This window comes from Xyrauchen texanus, chromosome 4 (genome assembly GCF_025860055.1).
Source record: "Xyrauchen texanus isolate HMW12.3.18 chromosome 4, RBS_HiC_50CHRs, whole genome shotgun sequence".
Classification (NCBI taxonomy): domain Eukaryota; kingdom Metazoa; phylum Chordata; class Actinopteri; order Cypriniformes; family Catostomidae; genus Xyrauchen; species Xyrauchen texanus.
Genome location: NC_068279.1, coordinates 3711976 through 3726751, shown reverse-complemented (window position 1 = coordinate 3726751; position 14776 = coordinate 3711976). Strand labels below are relative to the sequence as shown.

The 14776-nt window shown below is 39.3% G+C and overlaps 1 protein-coding gene across 2 annotated transcripts in view; it reads left to right on the top strand.

Moving 5' to 3' along the window:
- LOC127634070 (uncharacterized) overlaps positions 1-14329 on the top strand; it is a 106908-nt gene extending 92579 nt beyond the window's left edge. For both annotated transcript variants that reach the window (XM_052113496.1, XM_052113487.1), the window contains exon 3: positions 10052-14329. In XM_052113496.1, coding sequence (XP_051969456.1) covers positions 10052-10232 — 181 coding nt within the window. In that variant the 3' untranslated portion in view covers positions 10233-14329. The remainder of the gene's footprint in view (positions 1-10051) is intronic.
- Positions 14330-14776: the final 447 nt, after the last annotated feature.

Sequence of the window (14776 nt, the reverse complement as noted above, 5' to 3'; positions counted from 1 at the left end):
TTGCAGTACAGCCGCCCAGTAATGCATTACAATAATCTAGTCTTGAGGTCATGAATGCATGAATTCTTTTTTCGGCATCAGCAACAGAGTTGTAACGAATGCTGTTCTACAAACATTGGAAATGTGATTTTCAAAGGACAGATTGGTATCATCATATATAACAACTAACTTCTTCGCTGTATAATATGATGTAACAGTACATCCATCGAGAGTCAAACTATATTTTAGTGGCTTATTTTTAGAAGTTTTTGGTCCAATAATTAGTACCTCTGTTTTGTTGGAATTGAGTAGAAGGACATTTCTGGCCATACAATTTTTTATTTCATTGATACACTCTGTTCATTTGGAGAATTGTGAAATTTCATTGGGTTTAGAATAAATATAAACTTATTCTATGATCTCTGATAATATATCCCAGGGGAAGCATATATAAGGAGAAAAGCAGAGGCACTAAAACTGATCCCTGTGGTACTCCATACTTGTTTGACTTGACAATCTTCATTTACTCATACAAAGTGTTAGAGGTCTAATAAATAGGACCTAATTCAAGTCCAGTAATGCCAACATAATTCTCCAGCCTATTCAAGATGCTGTGAACTATCCTGTCGAAGGCAGCACTAAGATCTAAAAGCACTAGAAGTATCTATAGTATCAATATCAACTTAATATATCAGAATTAAATCTAGCGTATGATTATGGCGATGAGTTGGTCTAGTCACATTTTGTCTGACTCAAATGGAGTTGAGAATATCAATAAATGCTAATCCCAATGGGTCATGTGAATGCTGAAGTCACCAACAATTAAAGCTCCATCTACCGTAACTTCAAGATCTGCCTAATGTACTGGCAGTCAGCAACAAGGATTGACTGTGTTGCAAACACCATGGCCTTGCATCGCTGGGAGGCTATCAAGCGCAATCTACACTTTGCCGACAACTGAAAAATAAATTTCCTCACTGACTTCATATTGCGTACCATAGAGGCTTAATCAATTTTTTTTTAAAATTATTTAGTGAGTGGTTTGTGTTTGGTAGTTCTAAAATCTAGGTGATACAGTCTCTATGTGTTGTAGTTTATATGACCTGTGTGACGTCTCAAGGCATCTAGCAGACGTTCGGATTAACCAGTTTGTCTGCTTCCTGACCTGCGCCCCAGTTAGTCAAATACTATCCACTATACTATCATACTACTTCCATATAGTAGGCTATAGCATGTCTATATACAGTATATTCTAAAGGTAGAACTACCCAATTATCGAGTTCCAAACCTAAAACCTTTTAGTGCATATTTGGATTCTGCCTCTTATGTATGCACAGACTTTTTAAATTAAAACAAAGTGAAGTTTCATGCATGAGGCTGTGAGTTCAGAGAATCAAATCCTCTGCCGTTTCAGCATCTCCCTCTCCAGATAAATCATTTTAGAAAAAAGACCTGCTGAGTAACCGAGCAGTGTTCTGTCCCTCCCAGCTGTACTCATTACCTCTCCTTTGCCCCTGAGAATGGATGGAGCAGTGTCCGAACGCAAGATTACTTCCTCTACCCCTTCTATCACCACCGTCTTTTCTTCACACCATATTACATGAATAAAGCACTTTATTTTTTGAGAAACGTAAGTATGGGGCTGGAATCAGAGCCTCTATTTTAAGGGTTTTAAGAACATAGTGTCTTTTGAGGCTGTGCAACAAATTATGCGTCTCTGTGTGGGTTGGAGTTGTACCCAGGGGGGAGTATAAGGCTAATATGTGTGGGTTGGATTTGGTAAAGAGGCATTAACAAGATTTGTCCTTATTTAGAGCATTATGAGCATCCGTGGGAGAAGCACAGCATTCCTCTGAGAATGAAACATCTCAATATCAGGGGTCCACAGAATAGATGTCCATAAGACTGAAGAGTTTTTAATAACTTCCATGCATATTTGGGTGAATCCCATGAAAACCTGTGAAGAACCAGGTTATATGTTCAGGTCTTATTTCAAACCAGTAAAAAAAGTAATGAATGAAAATATGGCAAACTTTTAGGACTATCAAGAAGATATTTTTTTAATTGTGATGCTATTTTCATGAAAATTAAGCACATTTGCCTCTGAAATCTCATTAGTGTAATGCTAAAAATGTTATCATTAGTGTGAAATGATGGCACCCTTTAACTCCTTGAATCATTATTTTAGTGGACTGCCAAAATATATGACATTTTAATTATGTATTACACATTTCCCTATATATGTTATATTTGAGATAACTAGATTTTATTTGCTGAAAAAACATGCAATGCCGTGAGCTTATATGGCAACAAAAGAGGTGCAGTTGCTAGTATTACATTCCGAACATGGACAATGAGATGGTCCACCAGTAAGAGGTGCAAATGGGGGAGTTACAAATAATGACTGGATAAGATTCCTGAGAGTATGATCAGATAATAAGGGATGTTCTTGGAACCTGATGGAGTGCAGATTTTATTTGGCTGTGAATGGCAGAAAGCTTCGCAGAATTGGCTGATGTTGTGAAGACGGAATGTGGATAACACCATGAGACGGGGATGGGTGTAGTGAAGCTGTCAGACTCTGAGAGAGATTTAACTATGGTTTAGAATGACACCTCTGAGAGGGGAACCAATGGCTTTACTGCATTGTTGACGTTATTGAGATGCACAATGATTGTGCTTTACGTGGCGTTGGAGGTCATGGTTTAGTTTCCTATATTTAGTAGGCAAATTGGTTTCAGAAGAAATCTCAACAATGTCCAAAGATACCAAAGTCTGCAATCAAAAGTAAGATTTCCACAGAAATGTTAACATTTCTCAACAAATACTTCCAAACTAATATTAGCCAACCAAAACCAAGGGTTCTTTACCCTCCCTAGCAACCGTGCCAATTGGTTACTTAGGAAGCCTGACTGGAGTCACTCAACATGCCCTTGATTCAAACTCGCAACTCCAGTTGTGGTAGTCTGTGTCTTTACTTGCTGAGCTACCCAGGATCCTCTGAAGGGCAGTATTAAATTAAAAAAAAAGTTACGACCCTGAAAAGGGGATGCAAACTCAGTAAATTGTGTGTATATACACCAATCAGCCACAACATTAAAACCACCTGCCTAATATTATATAGGTCCACCTCGTGCCACCAAAACAGCGCCAACTCACATTTCAGAATAGCATTCTGAGATTATATTCTTCTCACCACAATTGTACAGAGTGGTTATCCGGATTACCGTAGACTTTGTCAGTTCGAACCAGCTTATTACCATTCTCTGTTGACCTCTTTCATCAACAAGGCATTTCCATCTGCAGAACTGCCCCTCACTATTCTGAATAAATTCTAGGGGCTTGAGAAATACTCAAAGCACTCAAAGCAGCCCGTCTGGCACCAACAATCATGCCATGGTCCAAATCACAGAGATCACATTTTTTCCCCATTCTCTCTAAATGGGGAGTCTTTAAAATGTATTACAAATGGTGCCAAAAACAAAAAACATCCAGTGAGCATCAGTTCTGTGGATGGAAACGCCTTGTTGATGAGAGAGGTCAACAGAGAATGGCCAGACTGATTCAAAATGACAAAGTCTACGGTAACTCAGATATCCACTCTTTACAATTGTGGTGAGAAGAATATAATCTCAGAATGCTAATCTGAGGTGTGGGTTGGTGCAGTTTTGGAGGCATGAGGGGGACCTACACAATAAAAGGCAGGTGGTTTTAATGTTGTGGCTGATTGGTATATGTTACAGCTCCGTTGAGTTTGTCGGTTTGTTCTGTGTTTTGTTACTTTATCTTCCTCATGTTTTGCCGGTGAAGCTGGCATGCATGATCAGTGTTTCCTTGGGAATGCTGATCATGCCACTAATTAGCATGCTAGCAACACCTGGTTCTGCTCTAATTCACTCCCTACTTAAACCCTTCGTATTCTTAGTATCTTTGCCAGATCATTGTTTATGTGAAGTAACTTACCTCACTGTCTCTGCCTCGTTTGTCCTGTCTCGTGTATCTGTTTGGTTGCCTGTCTCTGCTTGTGTGTCAGGAATGTGATTTCCTTCAAATCTGTTGGGCATTATTCTCTGCACCTCACTACTCTTCTACGGAGGATACGTACAGATATGCTCCTTACTTCCACATTGCACACACTCGTCTATGATCACACTCTTCACAAGACTCCTTCCCTCTTCTGCAGCCGGTGCTGGGATCTCCAGTTTCGCTAGCACCGTTAACGTTATCATTTATTGTAAATAAATCCTTTGAACGGCTCCTCCGCTTTTGGGTCACTTCACCTCGCTCTCTGACAGTATGTTATAGCCTACTACTGTATAACTAAAGATACTCTCTTTTATATGGGTGTTTCTTTAACTTTAGGCAATTTTAGGTCCAGTCATGTTGATTTTTATTACAGAACAAATGTCAACTTTTTGTTTTATGAATGTCACATTAAAATGGACTTGGAAACATTTTACCAGGCCATTGTTATTTATTTTTGGTACTTTTCAAATGCCGTTTAAGTAGGTTAAAAGATCTGTTTGAAACTACAATCATCTAAACAAAGAGTAAAATAATTAAAAAAAAATAATATTCATTGTGAAAATCTCTTTACATTTTTTTATTTTTTTATTATGACTGTCCCAGAGTTGTGGTGTCATTTCCAGCACCCAAACCTTTTTATTTTTAAAGTAAGTGTACTTGTTAATGAGGTCGACTAAAGTGTCAGTAAAGAGCATGCTTGTTACGATTCCTTGTTGTCTGCCCCGTGGAAGGCGTAGGCGGAGCCGAGGGAGGCTCGGGAGGCGGAGCCGAGGGAGGCGATGGCGTAGAAGGCTCAGAAGGCGGAGCTGAGACTACGGACAACACGGGATCGTAACAATGCTTGAGATGAAACATGAGACTAGTGATGTTTAAAGAAAACAAAGACAAATCAATGGAATATCACTTGTAAGCAGAACATTTTGAATGGGTGTCATTTACAATCAAGCTGTAATTTTGCCAAATTTTTAAAAAGTTGAAAATATAATTTAGTTGTGTATCTAATGTTAGCTATGAAATTAGCCTTCGGGAAACAAAGGAGGCATCAATTTTATTTAAAAAAAAATATATATTAATTTCTATCAGCATCATTTCCAGCACAGAAGAATTTGAGATGTTCTAGAAATGACACTATTTGAATGACTTTCAGAAAACTTGTCAAAAATGACAAATCTCTTGTTATGCATGTACAACCCCTGGAAAATCTTATGGAATCACCACATTTAGAGGATGTTCACCCCGCTTTTTACTCTGTAGATAATATACAAATCACAGATATATGGCACAAAACCAAACAAATTAAATGACATTAATTAATGGCATATTTTGTTCCAGATCAATTAGAGGAAAAAATTATGGAATCACCCTGTAATTTGCATTTCTAAAACAAATACCGGCACAAGTCTAAAAATGCAAATTAGTCTGCAGTGAAAAGAGTGTTTACAGACCTTAACGAGCTGTTGGACTTGGCTAATTGAGAGGAAACATGACCCTGGAACTCTGGAAGAGAGTTGTCAATTGAAACAATGGAAAGGATTAGAAAACTTCTTCGGCAAAGCAGTTGGTTGTTCCCAATCAGCTGTGTCTAATATTTGGTGGAAGTATAAATGAAATGGAAAGGTTATAAAAGGACACTGGGCTAAAGAGAAGCAATCATGGAGTGTGGATGATTGGATGAAAGTGATATTCAGTGATGAATCAGGAATCTGCATTGGCCAAGGCGATGATGCTGGATCTTTTGTCTGGTCCATTCTAATGAAATATAAAGATGACTGCCTGAAGAAAACAATCACTTTTCCCCAGTCATTGAAGATATGGGGTTCCGTGTCAGGTAAAGGACCATCATTACCTCAACAGTCAATGCACAGGTGTACATTGAAATATTGGACGCTCGCATTCCATCGATAGAAAATAGGTTCGTTGATGATGATGTCATTTTTCAGGATGATAATGCATCTTGCCACAGTGCTAAGTGTGTGAAATCTGTTCTTGAGGATGGCCTGCAAACAATCCGGATCTCAATATGATTGCAAATTTATGGTGGAAATTGAAAAAATTGGTCCATGACAAGGCTCCATCCGACAAAGTTGATCTGTCATCCGTGATTCGAGAAAGTTATATATATTTTTTTACATTAGTGAAGTCCATGCCTCAAATAATTCAGGCCATCATAAAAGCCAGAGGAGCGACAAAGTATTGTTTTTTTTTTATGAATTAATTTAATCAGAATTAATGATTTTTTTTTTGTTTTGGTGATGATCCCATCATTTTTAGTAAAAAGAAGTTAAAAAAGCTGGGTGAACATCCTCAAAGTGTGGGGATTCTACATGGGCCTCTGGTCTCTAAGCAGATGCAGAAAGAGAGACTGCAAGGTAATTGGTTAGAAGAGGGATTTTTGAAGAGCTTTAAAAATGGTATTGTTGCAGCAAGCACACAGTGTTCCCTGCCTGTCTGACATTGCCGTTCTCTAGGGAATACTCTAGGTGAAGTTTGTGTGAGTGTGTGTATTAGAGCCTTGACACAAGAAACCACTCAGTGCAGGTATAACTCTCTCTCTCTCTCCAATAAAGTGAGTGTGCATATAAATAAATATGCACGAAACAATGATCTCATTAGTCACATTTAGCATAAAGAGTTATGACCGTGTTGTTCAGAAGCTCTTTACATCTCTCCATCCCGTCTTTTGGAAAGCTGCTTCATGTCCACATCAGCGTTTGCCAGCGATCTGGGCCACTGCATCATCAGCAACAATCCAAGCTGTCAGCTCAATGATGCTGACAAAATGTCAACGCCATAGATTCATATGCATTTAAATATGCCTGCATTTTTCTGAAGGCAATATTTTGTTGAGGGCTTGTTCTTGCACTTTGTAAAGAAAGTTCACAAAAAAGAGTGAAAGTTCTGTCATCAGTTACTCGCCCTCATTTCGTTCCAATCCATATTACCTTTTTCTTCCCTCCCTTCTGGAAACAAAAAACACCTAAAACCAGCCTAAGCTTGTTGGCTGGTCGCCCAGCCTGGTCAGTTAGCTGCTTTAAGAGGGGTTTTGTCCACTTTTTGAACTCTAAACCAGCCAAGACCAGCCAGCCTAACTGGTTCAGCTGTTTTTGTAGCAGGATTTGAACACAAAAAGCTGATGTTTTGAAGAACTACTCTTATAGTTCCATAGAGTGAAAGCATATTGTTACACAAACTTTACAGCATATCCACATGAAACTAATTTGAGCTTCCTAACGCATTTTCCAAAGTATGCAGTTATGGAGCGTATTTTCAGAAGTCTACATTTTCTTTGGAGGAAAACCCTAGGTGTCATTTACAGGTGGGACATGTCCATACTACCTTTTGCCTTGACCAATTTCTTCCCTACTACTTTTTGAAAAAGCTTTCGTCAGGTAAATGTCTTACGCAGAATGCAAGTTCTTCAGCAGTGATCTGGCTCTGGAATATTATGTTTAAAGGAATAGTTCACCCAAAAAAAGAATGTTTTCTCATCATTTACTCACCTTCATGCCATCCCAGATGTGTATGACTTCCTTTCATCTGCTGAACACAAAGATTTTTAGAAGATTATCGCAACTCTGTAGGTCCATACAATGCAGTGCAGAGGTGATATAATTGTCACGATAATAGAGAGAGAAAAGCAGGACCCAAATCCAGAGAGGCAAGGATAAGGGCTTTATTTACAAAAACAAAAGTACCAACCAAAACTCCCGCGAAGGGGAGAAACAGAAAGACAAACTAGAAAAACTCACAAAAACCAGATACCGACCGAGAGAATAAACGGAAACGGAAAAAAACAACTGGATACAAGCAGCACCACGATACAAACAATTTGACAAAGTTCTCAACATGAGGAGAGCTTATATAAGGAGAGGTAATTGGGAGAGCAGGTGCTGGGGATGATCAGCTTATTGGAGAGATGATCGTTGCCAAGGCAACTGGAGCTGGCAATCTCAACATGGCACCTGCAAACACAAGATGGCGTAAGAGACAAGACAAACATAGGGAAAACACTCAGACTAGATAAACAGATAGTCAGGGGAGGCACAGTCAGGCCAGGCTGTGACTGTACCCCTCCCTTGATGGACACTTCCTGGCATCCACAAGAGACAGACCACCACAAAAAGAATGGACCAGGGAGGGAGGGAGTGAGGGAAGAAATACAGGACGTGGAGCATGTGTCCGAAACCCGACAACAGAACTGAAACCGAACCAGAAAGTAGAGCCATGATTGAGACACCATGCTCTGAACATCCGAATGTGGCTCTAGGTTAGGGGTGGACCGTAAATGTGGCTCTAGGTGAGGGGTCTGGCGGCCTGGGAGGAGGCCTCAGGAATGAGACAGGGAGCCAAGACTGACAGAGCAGATGGGTGGACTGCCAGGTATCCAAGGCAGACCAGAGTGAAATCGTTAGGACGGACCAGGGTGGTGTAGCAGATCCGACCAAGAAATGGGGTCTAAAGGCAAGGGAGAGGGATCTAGGGATTTAGGGAAGAAGCAGTGTCAGGAGGCCAGGGAAAAGGTGTAAGGGAAGGAGTGAGGTCAGGTGGCCAGGGAGGAAGGACCAGGAATGAAGTAGGGTCAGGTAACAAGCAGGGAACAGGCTGGGCAGACAAGGAAGCTGATCCAGACAGGGAAGGAAGACTACAGGGGATAGAATGGATGACCTAAGGTTCAGGAAAGGGTTATGGAACAAAAACTGTGGGCAGACCGAGGTCAAGATATGATAAGGATAGGGAAAGTCTCAGTCTTGGAAAGGAATGCACTGACAGGAAGGGCAGGGATGACCGTGGAGGACAGGACTATCGGGGAAACGGTCACTGTGGGCTGAACAGACTGGGGAGTGACCACAGGGACTTGGACAATCTGGATAAAAAAAGTCAACCCCAGTGAATAACAGGTACAGGACAAAACCGACTGGATACAAACAGCACCACGTTACAAATTATTTGACAAAGGACTCAACATGAGGAGAGCTTATATAGGGAGAGGTATTTGGGAGAGCAGGTGCCACGGATGATCAGCTGATTGGAGTTATGATCATTGTCAAGGCAACCGGAGCTGGCAAACTCAACGTGGCACTGCAAGACACAAGAGGGCGTAAGAGACGAGGCAAATACAGGGAAAACACTCAGACTAGACAAACAGATAGTCAGGGGAGGCACAGTGAGGCCAGACTGTGACAATAATAGGTGTGGGTGAGAATCAGATCAATATTTTATTATTTTTTAACTATAAATCTCCACTTTCACTTCTGCATCCTTCTTCCTTTGTTTTTTGGCGATTCACATTCTTCATGCTTATGTCCACCTACTGGTCAGGGCTGGTCAAACGTGGAGATTTATAGTTAAAAAGGACTTAAATATTGAACTGTTTGTCACCCACATCTATCATATCACTTCAGGACATATGGATTTACTTCCATTATACGGACCTGCAGAGCTGAAAAATCTTCATTTGTGTTTAGCAGAAGAAATAAAGTCATACACATCTGGGTGGGTGAGTAAATGATGAGAGAATTTTTATTTTTGGGTGAACTATTCCTTTAATGTTATAATGAGTGCTGGTTGTGAGTGCGCCCCCACTCACTCCACTTGTCCAGTTAAATTGTGTAGCAAAATGCAAACAAATGTGTCCATTGATATATAGATGTAATCTTGGTTTATTAAGATAAAAAGTTATACTAGGGCGGATTAGAACCAGAAACTCCACCCATCCATAATATGCAGAGACAACTATAAGTAAGCCCTTTATTATTTTCCTGAAAAGTGCAAATTGTGGTGCATTCAAAATGACAGCAACAGATGTGTTCAACCAATGGTGTGACCTAAGGGTGGGGAGACAAAACACCTAAATAACCTTCAAACTTCAAGTCTTGTAAGCTGTTTTAAACTTTCAGTTATCAAAGTGTGTCTTGACTAAGTTTCCTAGTTACTTAGTGTATTAAATTGTTATGTTTGATTTGAAGTGTCAGTGAACATCAGTGTGTGACGTATTATTGCAGCCACAATAATAAACAGTATTTCACTCTCTGTCTTTCTCTCTCAGTGTGGAGCATGACTTCCGTCTTCAGGAGGGTCAGGTGACGCGGGTGTGGAAGGTTCCGGAGCAGCAGGAATCAGAGCAGAGTTCTCCTCAGCTCGTCTTTCCTCCTCAGCGTCAACAGGACTCGCCGCATGCCCTGCAGACGATCAAGAAGAGCCGCAGGAAATGCTTCTGGTTCCTCTGAACTCTCTGTTAGCAGGATGTGACATCATTTGTCAACCAATACCAAGTCTCTTCCCTTCAGGTCCTCCAATTCTTCTCTTTTAGAGATACCTTTTCCACTGTCCATCTCTTGACTTGGAGCCTTTATTTATTATTAAGTCAGCATTATGTCTTCTGTCATTTTCACAGAAAGCTCATTTTTTAAACCGAGATTAATGTTGTGGCTGTTCGCTTTGATATTACGGATTTATGGACCATGGCAAGAATTAACTTCCCTTAAAGGAATGATTCACCCAAAAATTGTAATTCTGTTATTATTAGGGCTGTTGAATATGTTTAATAGTTTGATAATGCATTTATCTTACCACAATAAGAAATATTCCTACCTAATATCAGAGCAACTCAAGCTTGAAGTACCATCTGTTTTCAGCAGGGGGCAGTAAGCTGAACTCCAGCTGTATAGGCAATGTGCAGCTGAATAGAGATCAAACCACTCAGGCCTGTTTGACACTAGTGACAGCACAAGATGAGGACGTGTTCTAACATTCAAACACAGCTTGACAAAGCGCATACTTTGTCTCGATACGCATTTTCCTGAGTTTCAAACTATGTTTAACGTGACATAGCGACCTAAAAACACTGTTCATGACAAGACTCAACCAAGTGAGAGCTCCAAAAGCATCCATCTGATGCAGGTGTACATTGACGTGTCCTAAGAAAAGCCCTAATAATAAATCTATTTCAGACAGAATTATGTTTTCAATTACCAAATTGGATTACTTTAGACTGTTGGCCAATGCAAGGCTTATGTTCAACGATATGGAAATAAATAATAATATTGACCTATAAAGCCACTTTTTGTATGGTGTGATCAATGCTTTACTCGTGTGCCACAGTAATGTAATGCATTTTAATGATATAAATTGTTATATTTATAATCTATATTATATTTATGATTTAAATATAACTATTTAGAATTATTTAATCATATATTAAATTATTGTTATTTGAGGGCCTTTCTCAGCAAATATTTGTATATTAGATTAATTGTGATTAATTCGATTAATTGATAGGCTTCTCATTAAAAATGTAATCGATTGACAGACCTAGTTATTGTTTACCAAACCCATATGCTGTAATTTTTCCATGGAACACAAAAGGAGAAATTTGGAAGAATCCTCATTTATCCTCATGTACATGTAGTCCATATGACTTGTGTGCTACATTTAAGGATGCACACGTGCACAATTATTAGTCAAGTGAGGATTCTGATCATCCATGCAAATTTTCCAACTCCAAACCATATAAAATTGAATGTTTATTGGATTCAATCATTTTCACGGGATATATATTTGTGTAATGAGGGAGGGTGTGGCGAAAGTGACTAACACCTTATATCAAGGTGTGCATAATTATTAGGCATCTTCATTACCTTCATTACCAAATTGGGCCAAAAAAGAGATTTAACTGGCACTGAAAAGTAAAACAATTTAAAATGTCTTTCAGACGGATGCAACACTCTTGAAATAGCTAAACTATTAAGGCGTGACCACCGAACGACAATCTAACGTTTTGTTGCGAATAGTCGACTGGGGCGCAAAAAATGAATGGAGAAGAAAAGGCGCAAATTAACTACAAAAGACTTGCGAATAAATAAACGTGAAGTTACCAGGAACCCGTTATCCTCCAATACCACCATATTCCAGAACTGCAACCTACCTGGAGTGTCCAGAAGCACAAGGTGCCAAGTGCTCAGAGATATGGCCAAGGTCAAGAAGACTGAAACACGACCACCACTGAATAAGATTCACAAGTTGAAGCGTCAAGATTGGGCAAAGAAATACCTGAAAACAGATATTTCAAAGGTTTTATGGACAGATGAAATGAGAGTGACTCTTGATGGACCAGATGGATGGGCCCATGGCTGGATCACTAATGGACACAGGGCACCACTTCGAGTCAGGCGCCAGCAAGGTGGAGGAGGGGTACTGGTATGGCCTGCTATAATTAAGGATGAGGTAGTTGGATCTTTTCGAGTTGAAGATGGACAGAAACTCAACTCCCAAACCTACAGCCAGTTACTGGTAAGTACTTTTGTCAAACTGTGGTACAAGAAGTAGTCCTCAGCATTCAAGAAGGCAGTGATCTTTATGCAGGACAATGCTCCATCAAATGCATCCAAGTACTCCACTGCTTGGCTAACCAGTAAGGGCCTCAAATATGCCCAAATAATGACTTGGCCCCATTCCTCAACTGACATAAATCCTATTGAGAACTTGTGGGCCCTCCTCAAACTTGAGATTTACAGTGAGGGAAGGCAATACACCTCTTTGAAAAGCATTTGGGAGGCTGTGGTTGCAGCGAAAGTTGATCATGAACAGATCAAGAAACTGACGGACTCCATGGATGGAAGGCTCATGGCACTTACTGAAAAGAAGGGTGGCTATATTGGCCACTGAATATTTTTGAAAGGCCAAAAATGTTATTTAATTGTCATTTTGTGTTACTTATTTGTTGCGCTTACTCTAAAAATTGAGAATAAACAATTGAGTTGGGATAAATTATTTTTGTGATTTAGTTGCCTAATAATTGTGCACAATTATATACCCCCTTGAGAAAGGCAAAACTAACTTTTTCTTTGTTAAACATTAAGGTCTGAGGTTCAATAACATTATGGATTGCATTACGTGCAGTCATGCATTAGCCATTGATCTATTATGACAGCTGTTCTGTAAAGAACGTTAACCAATAACAGTTGTAAAACTATGTAAAGTGTAGCTCTAGGACCGAAAAAATTGTTCTGTGATGTAGCCCACAATGAAACCTAATGTATTATAAGCATGGTGTGCTCACAGAATAAAAGATAGTTTAACACGTTAAGCACTCGGCACCTCATTGAAAACAGCCTTCTTAATCAGCATTGATTGCCTAAAACAGTCATTTTCTAGGCTACTTACTCAAGAGCATACATTTTTTGATGAGCAACTTTAACTCGTCAATATGGTCCGGTGAAAGACAGGACGTGACTCACCTGAGGCGGCTATCCTGCACTTGAAAAAGCCTGCTCAGCAGGAAAATAACTTACAAGACACACAGATTTAAAGAAGACTCAAATGTGAATTCATCCACAGCGACATGCAAGCCAACGTTTCAGATATCCGGTACCCGCACCACCACCGAAGTGATTACTATAGCTACTTTACTGAGTTTGGATATTTTCCTGCTCGTGCTGCGAGTGAGAGGGAAGAAGCACACGAAGCCTGAGATGAATTGAATCCTATTTTTTAAATAATATTTGTACAATTTTTAACATTAATATGACAGTATTTTAAGAGCAGCCTTTGTTAAAATATAAAGCTAAATGTAAATGTGTACAAATCTTGAAAAGATTAATGTGGAAAATTGAAAATCACCGAATATTCCAGTGTAGACTAGCAGCATCAGAACCATTTAGTCGACTAGTCTCGCACATCCCTTATTAAGGAAAGTTTTTAGTTGAATCAACTTTTAATTAATTTAAGTTCCCTTGGTTAAATGAGTTTTATTTAGTAATATGAACATTGTAGTATTGAGTAAAACTGACAAAATTCAAAGTTAATTTCGGTGAATGCATTATGGTATAGAACTGCATGAAGATTCTTAAAAATGTACATTTTTGAAACAAAAAAAAATAAATGCTTAGTGGTTTGGAACGACATGAGGGTGATGACTAAACGATAACTATTTCATTTTTGGGTGAACTATCCCTTTAAGAGGCTGAAAAGAGGCTTCCTGTTGGTTATTGTGTCCCTTTTAATCAATTCTTACTACCTAAAGAGAGATGAACTTCAAAGGAGGATATTTAAAGAGAGAAAGAGACAAGAAAATCAGAGGAAACATGAGTAAAAGGAGGTGAGAATGCTGATTCATCATTTTTGGAGCAATGAGGGTTAAACCACCAGCTTTTATATGATGAAAACATTTCAAGAAATCAGTGATTCCACGTGCTTAATGCTTTTATGTAGATGATCTAACAACTATACACATCACGATATTTAAGAGCAGAGATAATGACGACTTCGGTTTCATTCTTTGTGAATGCCTAATCTCAGAATCCATTAAAAAGCTTAATAAAATATTTTACTACACAAGTACTTTGTGATGTGCTGTTTATTTATGCCTTAAAGTTGAATGTTATGTTTCATACACATTTGCAGTTGCTTCCATTACCACTGAAAAGTCCCATAGACTCTTAAAATTGCATTGAGGAGAGAAAAAAACAGGACTGTCTTCCATTGATTTTACAAACAGATGATCCCACCCCAACTGTTCTGAGACCAGTGCAGACAGACAGCACACTTCAGGTTAAGTCATTTACTAAATAGGGATCAAAGGGACATCCTATAGCTTTTCTATGCAGCTAAGTGCATACTATGTGGTCTGGAAATTTGTATTATTATATTTTTACATTTTACATTACATTTATGCATTTGGCAGACGCTCTTATCCAAAGCAGAGCCCTTATTACAGGGACAACCCCCCCGGTGCAACCTGGAGTTAAGTGCCTTGCTCAAGGACACAATGGTG